The following is a 21265-nucleotide window of genomic DNA, read 5'->3' on the forward strand; positions in this document are numbered from 1 at the left end:
GAGCCAGTGCCGGACTGAGATTGGGACAGAGAGCCAGTGCCGGACTGAGAGTGGGACAGGGAGCCAGTGCAGGACTGAGAGTGGCACAGGAGCAGAAACACACATCTCACTCCCTCGGATCGGGCCGCCACACCCAGCTCACACCCGCACCCAACGTCAGTGTGTGAAATCTGTACCGTGTGACGCGCTGTTCAGCGTCCGTGTGTGTGAAATGGCTGTAAATCACTTTGGACATGCTGAGGTTGTGAGAGGAGCAATGGAAAGTCTTTCTTGCCAAGAACGATGAAAGAAAATGAATTGAAAATACAAAATACTTCAATTGAAAAGCAGTTTAATTGCTGATTACTAATATTACAAACCATTACAGTGTCAGATGAGAGAGTGATTACAGGAAATACAGCTCAAAATGTACAGGAACTAAACAAAACAGCAAAAGGGTAAAACAGTAAAAGTAAACACAGCATAGAGCTCCCACTGAGAAGGGTCCAGACTGATCCACCCACCCAAACGCACCTCACCCCTACAAAACTCACCGCCCGGTGTCTTCCCACCCCGCACTCTGTGCATGGCTCCCCCCGCCCCTCGCTCGGTGCTCGCTGCCGCCCCCCTCGCTCGGTGCTCACCCCCCTCCCCCCGCTCGGTGCTCGCTCCCACCCCCCCCACCTCGCTCGGTGCTCGCTCCCCACCCCCCTCGCTCGGTGCTCGCTCCCCCCACCCCTCGCTCGGTGCTCGCTCCCCCCACCCCTCGCTCGGTGCTCGCTCCCCCCACCCCTCGCTCGGTGCTCGCTCCCCCCACCCCTCGCTCGGTGCTCGCTCCCCCGCCCCTCGCTCGGTGCTCGCTCCCCCGCCCCTCGCTCGGTGCTCGCTCCCCCCCCCCTCGCTCGGTGCTCGCCCCCCCCCTCCCCCTCGCTCGGTGCTCGCCCCCCCCTCCCCCTCGCTCGGTGCTCGCTCCCCCCCTCCCCCTCGCTCGGTGCTCGCTCCCCCCCCCCCTCGCTCGGTGCTCGCTCCCCCCCTCGCTCGGTGCTCGCTGCCCCCCCCTCGCTCGGTGCTCGCTCCCCCCCTCGCTCGGTGCTCGCTCCCCCCCTCCCCCTCGCTCGGTGCTCGCTCCCCCCCCCCCTCGCTCGGCGCTCGCTCCCCCCCCCACCCTCGCTCGGTGCTCGCTCCCCCCCCCCGCCTCGCTCGGTGCTCGCTCCCCCACCCCCGCCTCGCTCGGTGCTCGCTCCCCCCACCTCACTCGGTGCTCACTCCACCCCTCTTGCTCGGTGCTCGCTCCCCCTACCCCTCGCTCGGTGCTCGCTCCCCCCAACCCGCTCGGTGCTCGCTCCCCCGCCCCGCTCGGTGCTCGCCCCCCCCACCTCGCTTGGTGCTCGGTCCCCTCCCCCGCCTCACTCGGTGCTCAGTTCCTCCCTCGCTCGGTGCTCGGTCCCCTCCTCCGCCTCACTTGGTGCTCAGTTCCTCCCTCGCTCGGTGCTCGGTCCCCTCCTCCGCCTCACTCGGTGCTCAGTTCCTCCCTCACTCGGTGCTCAGTTCCTCCCTCGCTCGGTGCTCGGTCCCCTCCTCCGCCTCACTCGGTGCTCAGTTCCTCCCTCGCTCGGTGCTCGGTCCCCGCCTCACTCGGTGCTGTCCTGCTCCCCGTTATTATTAAACAGTCTCTGCACCAGTCGGAAGTAGCAGCCTTCTTGCTGCATTAACTGCCGATGGTTCCCCACCTCCATTACCCTCCCATTTTCAATCACGATGATCTTATCGGCCTTTTCCACAGTCTTCAGGCGATGGGCAATAACCAGGATTGTTTGCCCCGTGCCTATCGATAACGCTTGCTGGATCTGGGGAAAAGAGCAGAGTGTTTCATCAGTTGGCCAATCAGTGCGTGGCACAACATGATCCCGTCCTCGGTTCTTTTCTGGGGACAATTTTAACCTCACCCGCCCCCACCTGGGGAAACTGACACGATCGGGAGTTACGCTGGTTTCAGACCCACTCAACGTCACTTCCCATTGAAGAGAGAGGAGAGTAATATTGGGCGGAGTGTAAATCCAGCAATCCACCCAATCCCATGGGATTCCCGCCCGGCGAGTTAGGGTAAAATTAACCCCAGAGTGTTAAATATGAGTGAAGGGGCTGGCAATGCCCCTGCACCCTTCCCCACCCCCCTCCTCTTAACCCCTAATAAACCCTATTAATCTACACTCTATTACACTGTGTTAAAGCTCTGTTATACCAGTAATTATCCCTATTAATCTACACTCTATTACACTGTGTTATAGCTCTGTTATACCAGTAATAAACCCTATTAATCTACACTCTATTACACTGTATTAAAGCTCTGTTATACCGGTAATAAACCCTATTAATCTACACTCTATTACACTGTGTTAAAGCTCTGTTATACCAGTAATAAACCCTATTAATCTACACTCTAATACACTGTGTTAAAGCTCTGTTATACCAGTAATAAACCCTATTAATCTACACTCTATTACACTGTGTTAAAGCTCTGTTATACCGGTAATAAACCCTATTAATCTACACTCTATTACACTGTGTTATAGCTCTGTTATACCAGTAATAAACCCTATTAATCTACACTCTATTACACTGTGTTAAAGCTCTGTTATACCAGTAATAAACCCTATTAATCTACACTCTATTACACTGTGTTAAAGCTCTGTTATACCGGTAATAAACCCTATTAATCTACACTCTATTACACTGTGTTAAAGCTCTGTTATACCAGTAATTATCCCTATTAATCTACACTCTATTACACTGTGTTAAAGCTCTGTTATACCGGTAATAAACCCTACTAATCTACACTCTATTACACTGTGTTAAAGCTCTGTTATACCAATAATTAACCCTATTAATCTACACTCTATTACACTGTGTTAAAGCTCTGTTATACCAGTAATAAACCCTATTAATCTACACTCTATTACACTGTGTTAAAGCTCTGTTATACCAGTAATAAACCCTATTAATCTACACTCTATTACACTGTGTTAAAGCTCTGTTATACCAGTAATAAACCCTATTAATCTACACTCTATTACACTGTGTTAAAGCTCTGTTATACCGGTAATAAACCCTATTAATCTACACTCTATTACACTGTGTTAAAGCTCTGTTATACCAGTAATTATCCCTATTAATCTACACTCTATTACACTGTGTTAAAGCTCTGTTATACCGGTAATAAACCCTACTAATCTACACTCTATTACACTGTGTTAAAGCTCTGTTATACCAATAATTAACCCTATTAATCTACACTCTATTACACTGTGTTAAAGCTCTGTTATACCAGTAATAAACCCTATTAATCTACACTCTATTACACTGTGTTAAAGCTCTGTTATACCAGTAATAAACCCTATTAATCTACACTGTATTACACTGTGTTAAAGCTCTGTTATACCAGTAATAAACCCAATTAATCTACACTCTATTACACTGTGTTAAAGCTCTGTTATACCAGTAATAAACCCTATTAATCTACACTCTATTACACTGTGTTAAAGCTCTGTTATACCAGTAATAAACCCTATTAATCTACACTCTATTACACTGTGTTAAAGCTCTGTTATACCAGTAATAAACCCTGTTAATCTACACTCTATTACACTGTGTTAAAGCTCTGTTATACCGGTAATAAACCCTATTAATCTACACTCTATTACACTGTGTTAAAGCTCTGTTATACCGGTAATGAACCCTATTAATCGACACTCTATTACACTGTGTTAAAGCTCTGTTATACCAGTAATAAACCCTATTAATCTACACTCTATTACACTGTGTTAAAGCTCTGTTATACCAGTAATAAACCCTATTAATCTACACTCTATTACACTGTGTTAAAGCTCTGTTATACCGGTAATAAACCCTATTAATCTACACTCTATTACACTGTGTTAAAGCTCTGTTATACCAGTAATAAACCCTATTAATCTACAATGTTCTTACCATGTGCTCACTCTCCACATCTAGGGAACTGGTGGCCTCGTCCAAGATCAGTATTTGTGGCTCTCGGATCAATGCTCGGGCAATGGCTATTCTCTGCTTCTGTCCCGCAGAGAGCTGCCCTCCCGACTCCCCAACATCTGAACAAAAGAATGTCAGTTTAAACGTTGTCCCGATTGCCTCAATTCCCCACCGTGAATCGCCTCAATCTCACACTGTGAATCACTTCAATCCCCCACCGTGAATCGCCTCAATCCCCCACCGTGAATCGCCTCAATCTCCCACCGTGAATCGCCTCAATCCCCCACCGTGAATCGCCTCAATCCCCCACCATGAATCGCCTCAATCCCTCACCGTGAATCACCTCAATCTCCCGTGAATCGCTTCAATCCCCCACCGTGAATCGCCTCAATCCCCCACCATGAATCGCCTCAATCCCTCACCGTGAATCACCTCAATCTCCCGTGAATCGCCTCAATCTCCCACCATGAATCACCTCAATCCCCCACCGTGAATCGCCTCAATCCCACACTGTTAACACTTCAATCCCCCACCGTTAATCGCCTCAATCCCCCACCGTGAATCGCCTCAATCCCACACTGTGAATCACTTCAGTCCCCCACCGTTAATCGCCTCAATCTCCCACCGTGAATCGCCTCAATCTCCCACCGTGAATCACCTCAATCTCCCACCGTGAATCGCCGCAATCTCCCACCGTGAATCGCCTCAATCCCCCACCGTGAATCGCCTCAATCCCCCACCGTGAATCGCCTCAATCCCCCACCGTGAATCGCCTCAATCCCCCACCGTGAATCGCCTCAATCCCCCACCGTGAATCTCCTCAATCCCCCACCGTGAATCTCCTCAATCCCCCACCGTGAATCGCCTCAATCCCCCACCGTGAATCGCCTCAATCCCCCACCATGAACCAACTCAATCTCCCACCGTGAATCGCCTCAATCCCCCACCGTGAATCACCTCAATCCCCCACCGTGAATCACCTCAATCCCCCACCGTGAATCGCCTCAATCCCCCACCGTGAATCACCTCAATCTCCCGTGAATCGCCTCAATCTCCCACCGTGAATCGCCTCAATCCCCCACCGTGAATCGCCTCAATCCCCCACCTTGAATCGCCTCAATCTCCCACCGTGAATCACCTCAATCCCCCACCGTGAATCAACTCAATCTCCCACCGTGAATCACCTCAATCCCCCACCGTAAATCAACTCAATCCCCCACCGTGAATCGCCTCAATTCCCCACCGTGAATCGCCTCAATCTCCCACCGTGAATCACTTGAATCTCCCACCGTGAATCACCTCAATCTCCCACCGTGAATCACCTCAATCTCCCACCGTGAATCACCTCAATCCCCCACCGTGAATCGCCTCAATCCACCACCGTGAATCGCCTCAATCCCCCACCGTGAATCGCCTCAATCCCCCACCGTGAATCGCCTCAATCTCCCACCGTGAATCGCCTCAATCCACCACCGTGAATCGCCTCAATCCCCCACCGTGAATCACCTCAATATCCCACCGTGAATCACCTCAATCACTGGCGCTCATTCCCAGTCTCCGAGTCAGTGGCGCTCACTCCCGGTGCCGGGGTCACTGGCGCTCACTCCCGGTGCCGGGGTCACTGGCGCTCACTCCCGGTGCCGGGGTCACTGGCGCACACTCCCGGTGCCGGGGTCACTGGCGCACACTCCCGGTGCCGGGGTCACTGGCGCACACTCCCGGTGCCGGGGTCACTGGCGCACATTCCCGGTGCCGGGGTCACTGGCGCTCACTCCCGGTGCCGGGGTCACTGGCGGTCACCCCCGGTGCCGGGGTCACTGGCGGTCACCCCCGGTGCCGGGGTCACTGGCGGTCACCCCCGGTGCCGGGGTCACTGGCGGTCACCCCCGGTGCCGGGGTCACTGGCGGTCACCCCCGGTGCCGGGGTCACTGGCGGTCACCCCCGGTGCCGGGGTCACTGGCGGTCACCCCCGGTGCCGGGGTCACTGGCGGTCACTCCCGGTGCCGGGGTCACTGGCGGTCACTCCCGGTGCCGGGGTCACTGGCGGTCACTCCCGGTGCCGGGGTCACTGGCGGTCACTCCCGGTGCCGGGGTCACTGGCGGTCACTCCCGGTGCCGGGGTCACTGGCGGTCACTCCCGGTGCCGGGGTCACTGGCGCTCACTCCCGGTGCCGGGGTCACTGACGCTCACTCCCGGTGCCGGGGTCACTGGCGGTCACTCCCGGTGCCGCGGTCACTCCCGGTGCCGGGGTCACTGGCGGTCACTCCCGGTGCCGGGGTCACTGGCGGTCACTCCCGGTGCCGGGGTCACTGGCGGTCACTCCCGGTGCCGGGGTCACTGGCGGTCACTCCCGGTGCCGGGGTCACTGGCGGTCACTCCCGGTGCCGGGGTCACTGGCGGTCACTCCCGGTGCCGGGGTCACTGGCGGTCACTCCCGGTGCCGGGGTCACTGGCGGTCACTCCCGGTGCCGGGGTCACTGGCGGTCACTCCCGGTGCCGGGGTCACTGGCGGTCACTCCCGGTGCCGGGGTCACTGGCGGTCACTCCCGGTGCCGGGGTCACTGGCGGTCACTCCCGGTGCCGGGGTCACTGGCGGTCACTCCCGGTGCCGGGGTCACTGGCGGTCACTCCCGGTGCCGGGGTCACTCCCGGTGCCGGGGTCACTGGCGGTCACTCCCGGCCGGGGTCACTGGCGGTCACTCCCAGTGCCGGGGTCACTGGCGGTCACTCCCGGTGCCGGGGTCACTGGCGGTCACTCCCGGTGCCGGGGTCACTGGCGGTCACTCCCGGTGCCGGGGTCACTGGCGGTCACTCCCGGTGCCGGGGTCACTGGCGGTCACTCCCGGTGCCGGGGTCACTGGCGGTCACTCCCGGTGCCGGGGTCACTGGCGGTCACTCCCGGTGCCGGGGTCACTGGCGGTCACTCCCGGTGCCGGGGTCACTGGCGGTCACTCCCGGTGCCGGGGTCACTGGCGGTCACTCCCGGTGCCGGGGTCACTGGCGGTCACTCCCGGTGCCGGGGTCACTGGCGGTCACTTCCGGTGCCGGGGTCACTGGCGCTCACTCCCGGTGCCTGGGTCAGTGGCGCTCACTCCCGTGGCCAGGGTCAATGGCGGTTACTCCTGGAGCCGGGGTCACTGGCAGTCACTCCCGGTGCCGGGGTCACTGGCGCTCACTCCCGGTGCCAGGGTCACTGGCGCTCACTCCCGGTGCCGGGGTCACTGGCGGTCACTCCTGGTGCCGGGGTCACTGGCAGTTACTCCTGGTGCCAGGGTCAATGGCGCTCAGTCCTGGTGCCAGGGTCAATGGTGCTCACTCCCGGTGCCGAGGTCACCGGCGGTCACACCCGGTGCCGGGGTCAATGGCGCTCACTCCCGTGGCCAGGGTCAATGGCGGTCACTCCTGGTGCCGGGATCATTCCTGGTGCCACAGTCACTCCCGGTGGATTTGTGCTGTGGTTTGTGACAGTCACGCCCGGTGTCGCGGTCACTCCCGGTGGATTTGCGCAGTGGTTTGTGATGGTCACGCCCGGTGTCGCGGTCACTCCCGGTGGATTTGTGCTGTGGTTTGTGATGGTCACGCCCGGTGGATTTGTGCTGTGGTTTGTGACGGTCACGCCCGGTGGATTTGTGCTGTGGTTTGTGACAGTCACGCCCGGTGTCGTGGTCACTCCCGGTGGATATGTGCTGTGGTTTGTAATGGTCATGCCCGGTGTCGCGGTCACTCCTGGTAGATTTGTGCTGTGGTTTGTGACGGTCACTCCCGGTGTATTTGTGCTGTGGTTTGTGACGGTCACGCCCGGTGTCACGGTCACTCCTGGTGTATTTGTGCTGTGGTTTGTGACGGTCACGCCCCGTGTCGTGTTCACTCCCGGTGGATATGTGCTGTGGTTTGTAATGGTCATGCCCGGTGGATTTGTGCTGTGGTTTGTAACGGTCACACCTGGTTTCGCGGTCATGCCCGGTGGATTTGTGCTGTGGTTTGTGGCGGTCACGCCCGGTGTCGCGGTCACTCCCGGTGGATTTGGGCTGTGGTTTGTGACGGTCATGCCTGGTTTCGCGGTCATGCCCGGTGGATTTGTGCTGTGGTTTGTGGCGGTCACGCCCGGTGTCGCGGTCACTCTCGGTGGATTTGTGCTGTGGTTTGCGACGGTCACGCCCGCCGTTGTGGTCACTCCCGGTGGATTTATGCTATGGTTTGTGACAGTCACGCCCGGTGTCGCGGTGACTCCCGGTGGATTTGTGCTGTGGTTTGTGATGGTCACGCCCGGTGTCGCGGTCATTCCCGGTGGATTTGTGCTGTGGTTTGCGACGGTCACGCCCGCTGTTGTGGTCACTCCCGGTGGATTTGTGCTGTGGTTTGTGACGGTCACGCCCGGTGTCGCGGTCACTCCCGGTGGATTTGTGCTGTGGTTTGTGACGGTCACACCCGGTGTCGCGGTCACTCCCAGTGGATTTGTGCTGTGGTTTGTAATTGTCATGCCCGGTGTCGCGGTCACTCCCGGTGGATTTGTGCTGTGGTTTGTGACGGTTACGCCCGGTGTCGCGGTCACTCCCAGTGGATTTGTGCTGTGGTTTGTGACGGTTACGCCCGGTGTCGCGGTCACTCCCAGTGGATTTGTGCTGTGGTTTGTGACGGTCACTCTCGGTGTCGCGGTGACTCCCGGTGGATTTGTGCTGTGGTTTGTGACGGTCACTCTCGGTGTCGTGATCACTCCCGGTGGGTTTGTCCTGTGGTTTGTAACGGTCATGCCCGGTGTCGCGGTGACTCCCGGTGGATTTGTGCTGTGGTTTGTGACGGTACCTGTGTTGTATCCGTGCTCCATTCTCTCGATGAATCCGTGGGCATTGGCTCTCTGAGCTGCTGCAGTGACAGCTGTCATTGGACAGTCCTGCAGGCCGTAGATAATATTGCCCTGGACAGAGAGTGCAAACAGCACAGGTTCCTGTCCCACTAGGCCCAACTGTGGAAAGAGAAGCAAAAGTACAGCAGCTTGGTTCAAAATCCCTCGCAGACACCGAGCGGTTAGAAACTGCCCTGGGAGGAGATTGTAAGTGTGTAAATGTGAGTGTGCCGGGGGTGGGGAGAATAGTGAGTCCTGCACAAACTGTTCTACACTGGGCTGGGAGTGGGAGTGAGGAAGGGCTAAATAGAAAGGAACAGCACCTTACAGGACCTCTGGATGTCCCATAGCACTTTACAGCCAATGAAGTACTTTTCGAAGTGTACTCACTGTTGTAATGCAGCAAACATGGCAGCCAATTAGTGCACAGCAAGCTCTCATAAACAGCAATGTGATAATGACCAGATCATCTGTTTTAGTGATGTTGGCTGAGGGGTAAATATTAGCGAGCGTGTTCTGGCTGCCGCTCTCCCCCAAGTCTATTACAACGGCACTTCCAAATTCTCAACTATCTAGCCTTTGGCCTGCCATTCACCATGACATTTCTGCAGCTACCAATCTGCTCCATCACACCCTTACCTCCACCTTTGATGCCTGGCTCCATTAAAACCATTATCTCTTTCACTTTGGTTGTTCTCCCTGGTATGGCCCTCATCTCCACTCTCTGAAGTCCAAGGCACGCAGACTTGAACGGACATGGCGGACAACTAGCTTAGCCATCCATCGCCAGATCTGGCTGGACCACATAAAGCACTATCGGGTCCTGCTCTCCTCTATCAAAACTGATCACTATTCCAGGATCAGCCTGGAATGCAAAGATAACCCCCGCCTTCTCTTCTCCACTACAAACCATCCTCTTAAACCCCTCTCCCCCGCCCCCGCCCCCCTCTCCTCCAACAACACTCCTCCAGCGAGGAGCTCATGGACTTCTTTGTCACTAAGATTGAGACCATCCGTTCAGCTGCCCCTGCCACTTCCCTTCCTTCCCCTAGCTCACCAGGCCAAACTCCCACTAAGGCTCCCCCCTGCCCTAACCCTGAACACGCATCGAATCATAGAACTTTATGGCACAGAAGGAGGCCATTCGCCCATCGTGTCTGCGTCAGCTGTAAAAGAGCTAGTCAGCCTAATCCCACTTTCCAGCTCTAGGTTACGGCACTTCAAGTGCATATCCAAGTACTTCTTAAATGCAATGAGGGTTCCTGCCTCTACCACCCTTTCAGGCAGTGAGTTCCAGATTCCAACCACCCTCTGGGTGAAAAAAGTTCTCCTCAACTCCCCTCTAATCCTTCTACCAATTACTTTAAATCTATGCCCCCTGGTTATTGACCTCTCTGCTAAGGGAAATAGGTCCTTCCTATCCACTCTATCTAGGCCCTCATAATTTTATACACCTCAATTAAATTTCCCCTCGGCCTCCTCTGTTCCAAAGTAAACAACCCCAGCCTATCCAATCTTTCCTCATAACTAAAATTTTCCAGTCCTGGCAACATTCCCGTAAATCTCTGTACCCTCTCTAGTGCAATCACATCTTTCCTGTAATGTGGTGACCAGAACTGTATGCAGTACTTTAGCTGAGGCCTAACTAGTGTTTATACAGTTCTGGCATAACCGCCCTGCTCTTATATTCTATGCCTTGGTTAATAAAGGAAAGTATCCCGTATGCCTTCTTAACCACCTTATCTAGCTGTCCTGCTACCTTCAGGGATCTGTGGACATGCACTCCAAGGTCCCTCTGTTCCTCTACACTTCTCAGTATCCTACCATTTAGTGTGTATTCTCTTGCCTTGTTAGCCCTCCCCAAATGCATTACTTCACACTTCTCCAGATTGAAATTCATTTGCCACTTTTCTGCCCACCTGACCAGTCCATTGATATCTTCCTGCAGTCTACAACTTTCTTCCTCATTATCAACCACATGGCCAATTTTTGTATCATCTGCAAACTTCTTAATCACACCCCCGACATTGAAATCTAAATCATTGATATATAGCACCAAAAGCAAGGGACCTAGGACTGAGCATCTTTCTCTAGTTTCTCTCCTACCTCCCCTCATGTCCTCTCCGAGCTCATCCTGTCCAAAAGACACACGTCCTGCTCCCTCAACCCTATTCCCACCAAACTGCTGACCACCCAACTTCCCTTCCTGGCCCCCATGTTAGCTGATATTGTTAACGGTTCTCTCTCCTCGAGTATTGTCTCCCTCCCCTTCAAATCAGCCTTCATCACCCCCTCCTCAAAAAACGCACTCTTGACTCCTCTGTCCTTGCAAACAGCCGCCCCATCTCCAACCACCCTTTCCTCTCAAGTCCTTAAACGTGCTGTCGCCTCCCAAATCCGTGCCCATCTTTCCCAGAACTCCAGGTTTGAATCCTTCCAATCAGGTTTCTGCCCTTGCCACAGCACTGAAACAGTCTTCATCAAAGTCACAAATGACATCCTATGTGACTGTGACCGTGGTAAACTATCCCTCCCCGTCCTAGTGACCTGTCTGCAGCCTTTGACATGGTTGAGCACACCATCCTCCTCCAATGCCTCTCCTCCATCATCCAGCTGGGTGGGACTGCCCTCGCCTGGTTCCATTCTTATCTAGCCAGTTGTTGCCAGAGAATCACCTGCAATGGCTTCTCTTCCTGCTCCCGCAGTGTTATCTCTGGAGCTCCCAGGGATCTATCCTTAGCCATCTGCTATTTCTCATCTACATGTTGCCCTCAGCAACATCATCCAAAAAATAGCGTCAGGTTCCACATGAACGTTGACAACACCCAGCTATAGCTCACCACCACCTCTCTCGACCCCGCCACTGTCTCTAAACTGTCAGACTGCTTGTCCAACATCCAGTTCTGGATAAACAGAAATTTCCTCCAACTAAACATTGGGAAGACCAAAGCCATTGTCTTTGGTTCCCGCCACAAACTCCGTTCCCTAGCCACCGGCTCCATCCCTCTCCCTGGCAACTGTCTGAGGCTCAACCAGACCGTTCACAACTGAGATCAGCTTCCAACCAACTATCACCAAGTGCCATCACCAAGACCACCTACTTCCAGCTCCGTAACATCGCCCGACTCCGCCCGTGCCTTAGCTCATCTGTTGCTGAAACACTCATCCATGCCTTTGTTACCTCTAGACCTGACTATTCCAATGCTCTCCCGGCCGGCCTCCCATCTTCCACCCTCCATGAACTTGAACTGCCCCTATCCTAACTCTCACCATGTCCCGTTCAATCATCACCTCTGTGCTCGCTGACCTACACTGGCTCCAGGTCCAGCAACCACCTAGATTTTTTAATTCTCTTCGTTGTTTTCAAATCCCTCCATGGCCTTGCCCCTCCCTATCTCTGAAATCTCCTCCAGCCCCACAACCCTCCCTATCTCTGAAATCCCCTCCAGCCCCACAACCCCCCCGAGATCTCTACGCTCCTTCAATTCTGGCCTTTTGCCCATCACCAATTTTAATTGCTCCACCACTAGCGGCCGTGCCAAGGCCCGAGGCTCTGGAATTCCATCCGTAAACCTCTTGGCCTCTTCCTCCTCCTTTAAGACGCTCCTTAAAACTTACCACTTTGAACAAGCTAATATGTGGCTCGGTGTCAAATTTTGTTTGATGGCGCTCCTGTGAAGCACCTTGGGACATTTTACTATGTTAAAGGCGTTAAGTAAATAGTTATCGTTGCTGTTGTTGTAAACGCCATTACTGTCCCTGTGTATATTACACTCTGTTACTGTCCCTGTGTATATTACACTCTGTCCCTGTCTACATTACACCCTGTCCCTGTCTATATTACACTCTGTCCCTGTCTATATTACACCCTGTCCCTGTCTATATTACGCTCTGTCCCTGTCTATATTACGCTCTGTCCCTGTCTATATTACGCTCTGTCCCTGTCTATATTACGCTCTGTCCCTGTCTATATTACACTCTGTCCCTGTCTATATTACACTCTGTCCCTGTCTATATTACACTCTGTCCCTGTCTATATTACACTCTGTCCCTGTCTATATTACACTCTGTCCCTGTCTATATTACACTCTGTCCCTGTCTATATTACACTGTCCCTGTCTATATTACACTCTGTCCCTGTGTATATTACACTCTGTCCCTGTCTATATTACGCTCTGTCCCTGTCTATATTACGCTCTGTCCCTGTCTATATTACACTCTGTCCCTGTCTATATTACGCTCTGTCCCTGTCAAGATTACGCTCTGTCCCTGTCTATATTACACTCTGTCCCTGTCTATATTACACTCTGTCCCTGTCTATATTACACTCTGTCCCTGTCTATATTACACTCTGTCCCTGTCTATATTACACTCTGTCCCTGTCTATATTACACTCTGTTACTGTCCCTGTGTATATTACACTCTGGTACTGTCCCTGTGTATATTGCACTCTGTTACGGTCCCTGCGTATATTACACTCTGACTCTGTGTATATTACACCCTGTTACTGTCCCTGGGTATATTACATTATGTTACTGACACTGTGTATATTACAATCTGTCCCTGTGTATATCACACTCTGCCCCTATGTATATTACACTCTGTTACTGACCCTGTGTATATTACACTCTGTCCCTCTGTATATTACACTCTGTCCTTCTGTATATTACACTCTGTCCCACTGTATATTACACTCTGTCCCTCTGTATATTACACTCTGTCCCACTGTATATTACACTCTGTCCCTCTGTATATTACACTCTGTCCATGTGTATATTACACTCTGTCCATGTGTATATTACACTCTGTCCCTGTGTATATTACCCTCTGTCCCTGTGTAAATTACGCTCCGTCCCTGTGTATATTACGCTCTGTCCCTGTGTATATTACGCTCTGTCCCTGTGTATATTACACACTGTCCCTGTGTATATTACACTCTGTCCCTGTGTATATTACACTCTGACCCTGTCGATATTACACTCTGTCCCTGTCTATATTACACTCTGTCCCTGACTATATTATTTTCTGTCCCTGTGTATATTACGCTCTGTCCCTGTCTATATTATTTTCTGACCCTGTCGATATTACACTCTGTCCCTGTCTATATTACACTCTGTCCCTGACTATATTATTTTCTGTCCCTGTCTATATTACGCTCTGTCCCTGACTATATTATTTTCTGTCCCTGTCGATATTACACTCTGTCCCTGTCTATATTACACTCTGTCCCTGTGTATATTACGCTCTGTCCCTGTCTATATTACGCTCTGTCCCTGTCTATATTACGCTCTGTCCCTGTCTATATTACGCTCTGTCCCTGTCTATATTACGCTCTGTCCCTGTGTATATTACGATCTGTCCCTGTCTATATTACGCTCTGTCCCTGTCTATATTACGCTCTGTCCCTGCTATATTACGCTCTGTCCCTGTCTATATTACGCTCTGTCCCTGTCTATATTACGATCTGTCCCTGTCTATATTACGCTCTGTCCCTGTCTATATTACGCTGTCCCTGCTATATTACGCTCTGTCCCTGTCTATATTACGCTCTGTCCCTGTCTATATTACGCTCTGTCCCTGTCTATATTACGCTCTGTCCCTGTCTATATTACGCTCTGTCCCTGTCTATATTACGCTCTGTCCCTGTCTATATTACGCTCTGTCCCTGTCTATATTACGCTCTGTCCCTGTCTATATTACGCTCTGTCCCTGTCTATATTACGCTCTGTCCCTGTCTATATTACACTCTGTCCCTGTCTATATTACACTCTGTCCCTGTCTATATTACACTCTGTCCCTGTCTATATTACACTCTGTCCCTGTCTATATTACACTCTGTCCCTGTCTATATTACACTCTGTCCCTGTCTATATGACACTCTGTTACTGTCCCTGTGTATATTACACTCTGGTACTGTCCCTGTGTATATTACACCCTGTTACTGTCCCTGGGTATATTACATTATGTTACTGACACTGTGTATATTACACTTACTGACACTGTGTATATTAGAATCTGTCCCTGTGTATATTACACTCTGCCCCTATGTATATTACACTCTGTCCTTCTGTATATTACACTCTGTCCCACTGTATATTACACTCTGTCCCACTGTATATTACACTCTGTCCCTCTGTATATTACACTCTGTCCCACTGTATATTACGCTCTGTCCCTCTGTATATTACGCTCTGTCCCTGTGTATATTACGCTCTGTCCCTGTGTATATTACACACTGTCCCTGTGTATATTACACTCTGTCCCTGTGTATATCACACTCTGTCCCTGTGTATATTAAACTCTGTCCCTGTGTATATTACACTCTGTCCCTGTCGATATTACACTCTGTCCCTGTCGATATTACACTCTGTCCCTGACTATATTATTTTCTGTCCCTGTGTATATTACACTCTGTCCCGGTGTATATTACACTCTGTCCCTGTGTATATTACACTCTGTCCCTGTGTATATTACACTCTGTCCCTGTGTATATTACACTCTGTCCCTGTGTATATTACACTCTGTCCCTGTGTATATTACACTCTGTCCCTGTGTATATTACACTCTGTCCCTGTGTATATTACACTCTGTCCCTGTGTATATTACACTCTGTCCCTGTGTATATTACACTCTGTCCCTGTGTATATTACACTCTGTCCCTGTGTATATTACACTCTGTCCCTGTCTACATTACACTCTGTCCCTGTGTATATTACACTCTGTCCCTGTGTATATTACTCTGTCCCTGTGTATATTACACTCTGTCCCTGTCTACATTACACTCTGTCCCTGTCTACATTACACTCTGTCCCTGTGTATATTACACTCTGTCCCTGTGTATATTACTCTGTCCCTGTGTATATTACGCTCTGTCCCTGTGTATATTACGCTCTGCCCCTGTGTATATTACGCTCTGCCCCTGTGTATATTACGCTCTGCCCCTGTGTATATTACGCTCTGCCCCTGTGTATATTACGCTCTGCCCCTGTGTATATTACGCTCTGCCCCTGTGTATATTACGCTCTGCCCCTGTGTATATTACGCTCTGCCCCGTGTATATTACGCTCTGTCCCTGTGTATATTACGCTCTGTCCCTGTGTATATTACGCTCTGTCCCTGTCTATATTACGCTCTGTCCCTGTGTATATTACGCTCTGTCCCTGTGTATATTACGCTCTGCCCCGTGTATATTACGCTCTGTCCCTGTCTATATTACGCTCTGTCCCTGTGTATATTACACTCTGTCCCTGTGTATATTGCACTCTGCCGCTGTGTATATTACACTCTGTCCCTGTGTATATTACACTCTGTCCCTGTGTATATTACACTCTGTCCCTGTGTATATTACACTCTGTCCGTGTATATTACACTCTGTCCCTGTGTATATTACACTCTGTCCCTGTGTATATTACACTCTGTCCCTGTGTATATTACACTCTGTCCCTGTGTATATTACACTCTGTCCCTGTGTATATTACACTCTGTCCCTGTGTATATTACACTCTGTCCCTGTGTATATTACACTCTGTCCTTGTGTATATTACACTCTGTCCCTGTGTATATTACTCTCTGTCACTGTGTATATTACACTCTGTCCCTGTGTATATTACACTCTGTCCCTGTGTATATTACACTCTGTCCCTGTGTATATTACTCTGTCCCTGTGTATATTACACTCTGTCCCTGTGTATATTACGCTCGGTCCCTGTGTATATTACGCTCTGTCCCTGTGTATATTACGCTCTGCCCCGTGTATATTACGCTCTGTCCCTGTGTATATTACGCTCTGTCCCTGTCTATATTACGCTCTGTCCCTGTGTATATTACGCTCTGTCCCTGTGTATATTGCACTCTGCCGCTGTGTATATTACACTCTGTCCCTGTGTATATTACACTCTGTCCCTGTGTATATTACACTCTGTCCCTGTGTATATTACACTCTGTCCCTGTGTATATTACACTCTGTCCGTGTATATTACACTCTGTCCCTGTGTATATTACACTCTGTCCCTGTGTATATTACACTCTGTCCCTGTGTATATTACACTCTGTCCCTGTGTATATTACACTCTGTCCCTGTGTATATTACACTCTGTCCCTGTGTATATTACACTCTGTCCCTGTGTATATTACACTCTGTCCCTGTGTATATTACACTCTGTCCCTGTGTATATTACACTCTGTCCCTGTGTATATTACACTCTGTCCCTGTGTATATTACACACTGTTACTGACCCTGTGTGTATTACATTCTGTCCCTGTGTATATTACACTCTGTCCCTGTGTATATTACACTCTGTCCCTGTGTATATTACACTCTGTCCCTGTGTATATTACACTCTGTCCCTGTGTATATTACACTCTGTCCCTGTGTATATTACACTCTGTCCCTGTGTATATTACACTCTGTCCCTGTGTATATTACACTCTGTCCCTGTGTATATTACACTCTGTCCCTGTGTATATTACACACTGTTACTGACCCTGTGTGTATTACACTCTGTCCCTGTGTATATTACACTCTGTCCCTGGGTATATTACACTCTGTCCCTGTGTATGTTACACCCTGTTCCTGTCCCTATGTATATTACACCCTGTAACTGGGTATATTACACTCTGTTCCTGTCCCTGTGTATATTACACTCTATTACTGTCCCTGTGTATGTTACACACTGTTACTGACCCTGTGTGTATTACACTCTGTCCCTGTGTATATTTCACTCTGTCCCTGTGTATATTACACTCTGTCCCTGGGTATATTACACTCTGTTACTGTCCCTGTGTATATTACACACTGTTACTGACCCTGTGTGTATTACACTCTGTCCCTGTGTATATTACACTCTGTCCCTATGTATATTACACGCTGTAACTGGGTATATTACACTCTGTTCCTGTCCCTGTGTATATTACACTCTGTCCCAGTGTATATTACCCTCTGACCCAGTGTATATTACACTCTGACCCAGTGTATATTACACTCTGTTACTGTCCCTGTGTATATTACACTCTGTCCCTGTGTATGTTACACCCTGTTCCTGTCCCTATGTATATTACACCCTGTCCCTGGGTATATTACACTCTGTTCCTGTCCTTGTGTGTATTACACTCTGTTACTGACCCTGTGTATATTACACTCTGTCCCTGTGTATATTACACTCTGTCCCTGTGTATGTTACACCCTGTTCCTGTCCCTATGTATATTACACCCTGTCCCTGGGTATATTACACTCTGTTCCTGTCCTTGTGTGTATTACACTCTGTTACTGACCCTGTGTATATTACACTCTGACCCTGTGTATATTACACTCTGTCCCTGTGTATATTATACTCCGTTGCTGTCCCTGTGTATATTACAATCCGTTACTGTCCCTGTGTATATTACACTGTCACTGACCCTGTGTATATTACACTCTGTCCCTGTGTATATTATACTCTGTTGCTGTCCCTGTGTATATTACAATCCGTTACTGTCCCTGTGTATATTACACTGTCACTGACCCTGTGTATATTACACTCTGTCCCTGCGTATATTATACTCTGTTGCTTTCCCTGTGTATATTACAATCCATTACCATCGCACACTCCGTTCCTTACCTTGTTATGATAATATTTGTGTTCGTATTCCTCAATCGGTTTCCCATCCAGCAGGATCTGCCCTGACTGAGGATCATAAAAGCGCTCCAGCAGAGCCACGCAGGTAGTCTTACCCCCACCAGAGGGACCCACCAGGGCCGTGATCTCCCCAGACTTCAGCTCAAAGGACACATTCTGGAAACAAGTAGAAGAATCCTGAGAAGTAAGTCCTCATACAGCAGTATTGCAGACAGCAAATGTAGTCTGGAATGAAATGGTGAATCAGGAAAGGACAGGTAAAATATGTTGACTTGTTTGCTCAGGCCACTTTTATTCTCCATACCTTGGAATCATTTGGACTTGGGTATAAAAGGGTGGACATCAAAGGTTGCTCCTGATATCAAGCTCACGAGTCAGGAATAATGTAGGAGACTAAGAAGGATATAAACAGGCTAAGAGAATGGGTAGACAGATGGCCAATGCAGTTTATCACAGAAAAATGAGGGATTAGATTTTGGAAACAAGAGCACAGAATGAAAACAGACCTGAGATGGTGAATATCTCGATGAGTGGAGAAGCAAAGCCATTGAGGTGAAAAGGGTGGAGAGCAAAAACAAGCCTTTCAGGCCTCTCCCTAACATTACCTTCAATACCTGATCTCAGGGCACACAGCAATCTACGATCGATCTTCAATACCTGATCTCAGACCCTCAGTGGCACCCACTGTAACATTACCTTCAATACCTGATCTCAGCCCTCAGTGGGATCCACTGTAACATTACCTTCAATACCTGATCTCAGCCCTCAGTGGGATCCACTGTAACATTACCTTCAATACCTGATCTCAGCCCTCAGTGGGATCCACTGTAACATTACCTTCAATACCTGATCTCAGCCCTCAGTGGGATCCAGTGTAACATTACCTTCAATACCTGATCTCAGACCTCAGTGGGATCCACTGTAACATTACCTTCAATACCTGATCTCAGCCCTCAGTGGGATCCACTGTAATATTACCTTCCATACCTGATCTCAGCCCTCAGTGGGATCCACTGTAACATTACCTTCAATACCTGATCTCAGCCCTCACTGGGATCCAGTGTAACATTACCTTCAATACCTGATCTCAGCCCTCAGTGGGATCCACTGTAACATTACCTTCAATACCTGATCTCGGCCCTCAGTGGGATCCAGTGTAACATTACCTTCAAGACCTGATCTCAGCCCTCAGTGGGATCCACTGTAACATTACCTTCAATACCTGAGCTCGGCCCTCGGTGGGATCCACTGTAACATTACCTTCAATACCTGATCTCAGACCCTCAGTGGGATCCACTGCAACATTACCTTCAATACCTGATCTCAGACCTCAGTGGGATCCACTGTAACATTACCTTCAATACCTGATCTCAGACCTCAGTGCGATCCACTGTAATATTACCTTCCATACCTGATCTCAGCCCTCATTGGGATCCACTGTAACATTACCTTCAATACCTGATCTCAGACCTCAGTGGGATCCAGTGTAACATTACCTTCAATACCTGATCTCATCCCTCAGTGGGATCCACTGTAACATTACCTTCAATACCTGATCTCGGCCCTCAGTGGGATCCACTGTAACATTACCTTCAATACCTGATCTCAGCCCTCAGTGGGATCCACTGTAATATTACCTTCAATACCTGATCTCAGCCCTCAGTGGGATCCACTGTAATATTACCTTCCATACCTGATCTCAGCCCTCAGTGGGATCCACTGTAATATTACCTTCCATACCTGATCTCAGCCCTCATTGGGATCCACTGTAACATTACCTTCAATACCTGATCTCAGACCTCAGTGGGATCCACTGTAACATTACCTTCAATATCTGATCTCAGCCCTCAGTGGGATCCACTGTAACATTACCTTCAATACCTGATCTCAGACCTCAGTGGGATCCACTGTAACATTACCTTCAATACCTGATCTCGGCCCTCAGTGGGATCCAGTGTAACATTACCTTCAATACCTGATCTCATCCCTCAGTGGGATCCACTGTAACATTACCTTCAATACCTGATCTCGGCCCTCAGTGGGATCCACTGTAACATTACCTTCAATACCTGATCTCAGCCCTCAGTGGGATCCACTGTAATATTACCTTCAATACCTGATCTCAGCCCTCAGTGGGATCCACTGTAATATTACCTTCCATACCTGATCTCAGCCCTCAGTGGGATCCACTGTAATATTACCTTCCATACCTGATCTCAGCCCTCATTGGGATCCACTGTAACATTACCTTCAATACCTGATCTCAGCCCTCAGTGGGATCCACTGTAATATTACCTTCCATACCTGATCTCAGCCCTCATTGGGATCCACTGTAACATTACCTTCAATACCTGATCTCAGACCTCAGTGGGATCCAGTGTAACATTACCTTCAATACCTGATCTCAGACCTCAGTGGGATCCAGTGTAACATTACCTTCAATACCTGATCTCAGACCTCAGTGGGATCCACTGTAACATTACCTTCAATACCTGATCTCAGACCTCAGTGGGATCCAGTGTAACATTACCTTCAATACCTGATCTCAGACCTCAGTGGGATCCACTGTAACATTACCTTCAATACCTGATCTCAGCCCTCAGTGGGATCCACTGTAATATTACCTTCCATACCTGATCTCAGCCCTCATTGGGATCCACTGTAACATTACCTTCAATACCTGATCTCAGACCTCAGTGGGATCCACTGTAACATTACCTTCAATACCTGATCTCAGACCTCAGTGCGATCCACTGTAATATTACCTTCCATACCTGATCTCAGCCCTCATTGGGATCCACTGTAACATTACCTTCAATAC

The 21265-nt window shown here is 50.1% G+C and overlaps 1 protein-coding gene across 1 annotated transcript in view; it reads right to left on the reverse strand.

Moving 5' to 3' along the window:
- Positions 1-314: 314 nt before the first annotated feature.
- The window catches only part of LOC147095513 (ABC-type oligopeptide transporter ABCB9-like), a 137629-nt gene continuing 116678 nt past the window's right edge, over positions 315-21265 (reverse strand). Inside the window, exons 6-9 of the mRNA XM_085974640.1 lie at positions 18427-18600; positions 8790-8949; positions 3967-4103; positions 315-1826 (exon numbers count right to left, since the gene is read on the reverse strand). Of these exons, the coding sequence (XP_085830766.1) occupies positions 1611-1826; positions 3967-4103; positions 8790-8949; positions 18427-18600 (687 nt within the window). The 3' untranslated portion in view covers positions 315-1610. The remainder of the gene's footprint in view (positions 1827-3966; positions 4104-8789; positions 8950-18426; positions 18601-21265) is intronic.

The sequence above is a fragment of the Somniosus microcephalus genome, unplaced genomic scaffold (assembly GCF_052327205.1).
Source record: "Somniosus microcephalus isolate GS21.2 unplaced genomic scaffold, FLI_Smic_1.0 unresolved_chr1, whole genome shotgun sequence".
Taxonomy (NCBI): domain Eukaryota; kingdom Metazoa; phylum Chordata; class Chondrichthyes; order Squaliformes; family Somniosidae; genus Somniosus; species Somniosus microcephalus.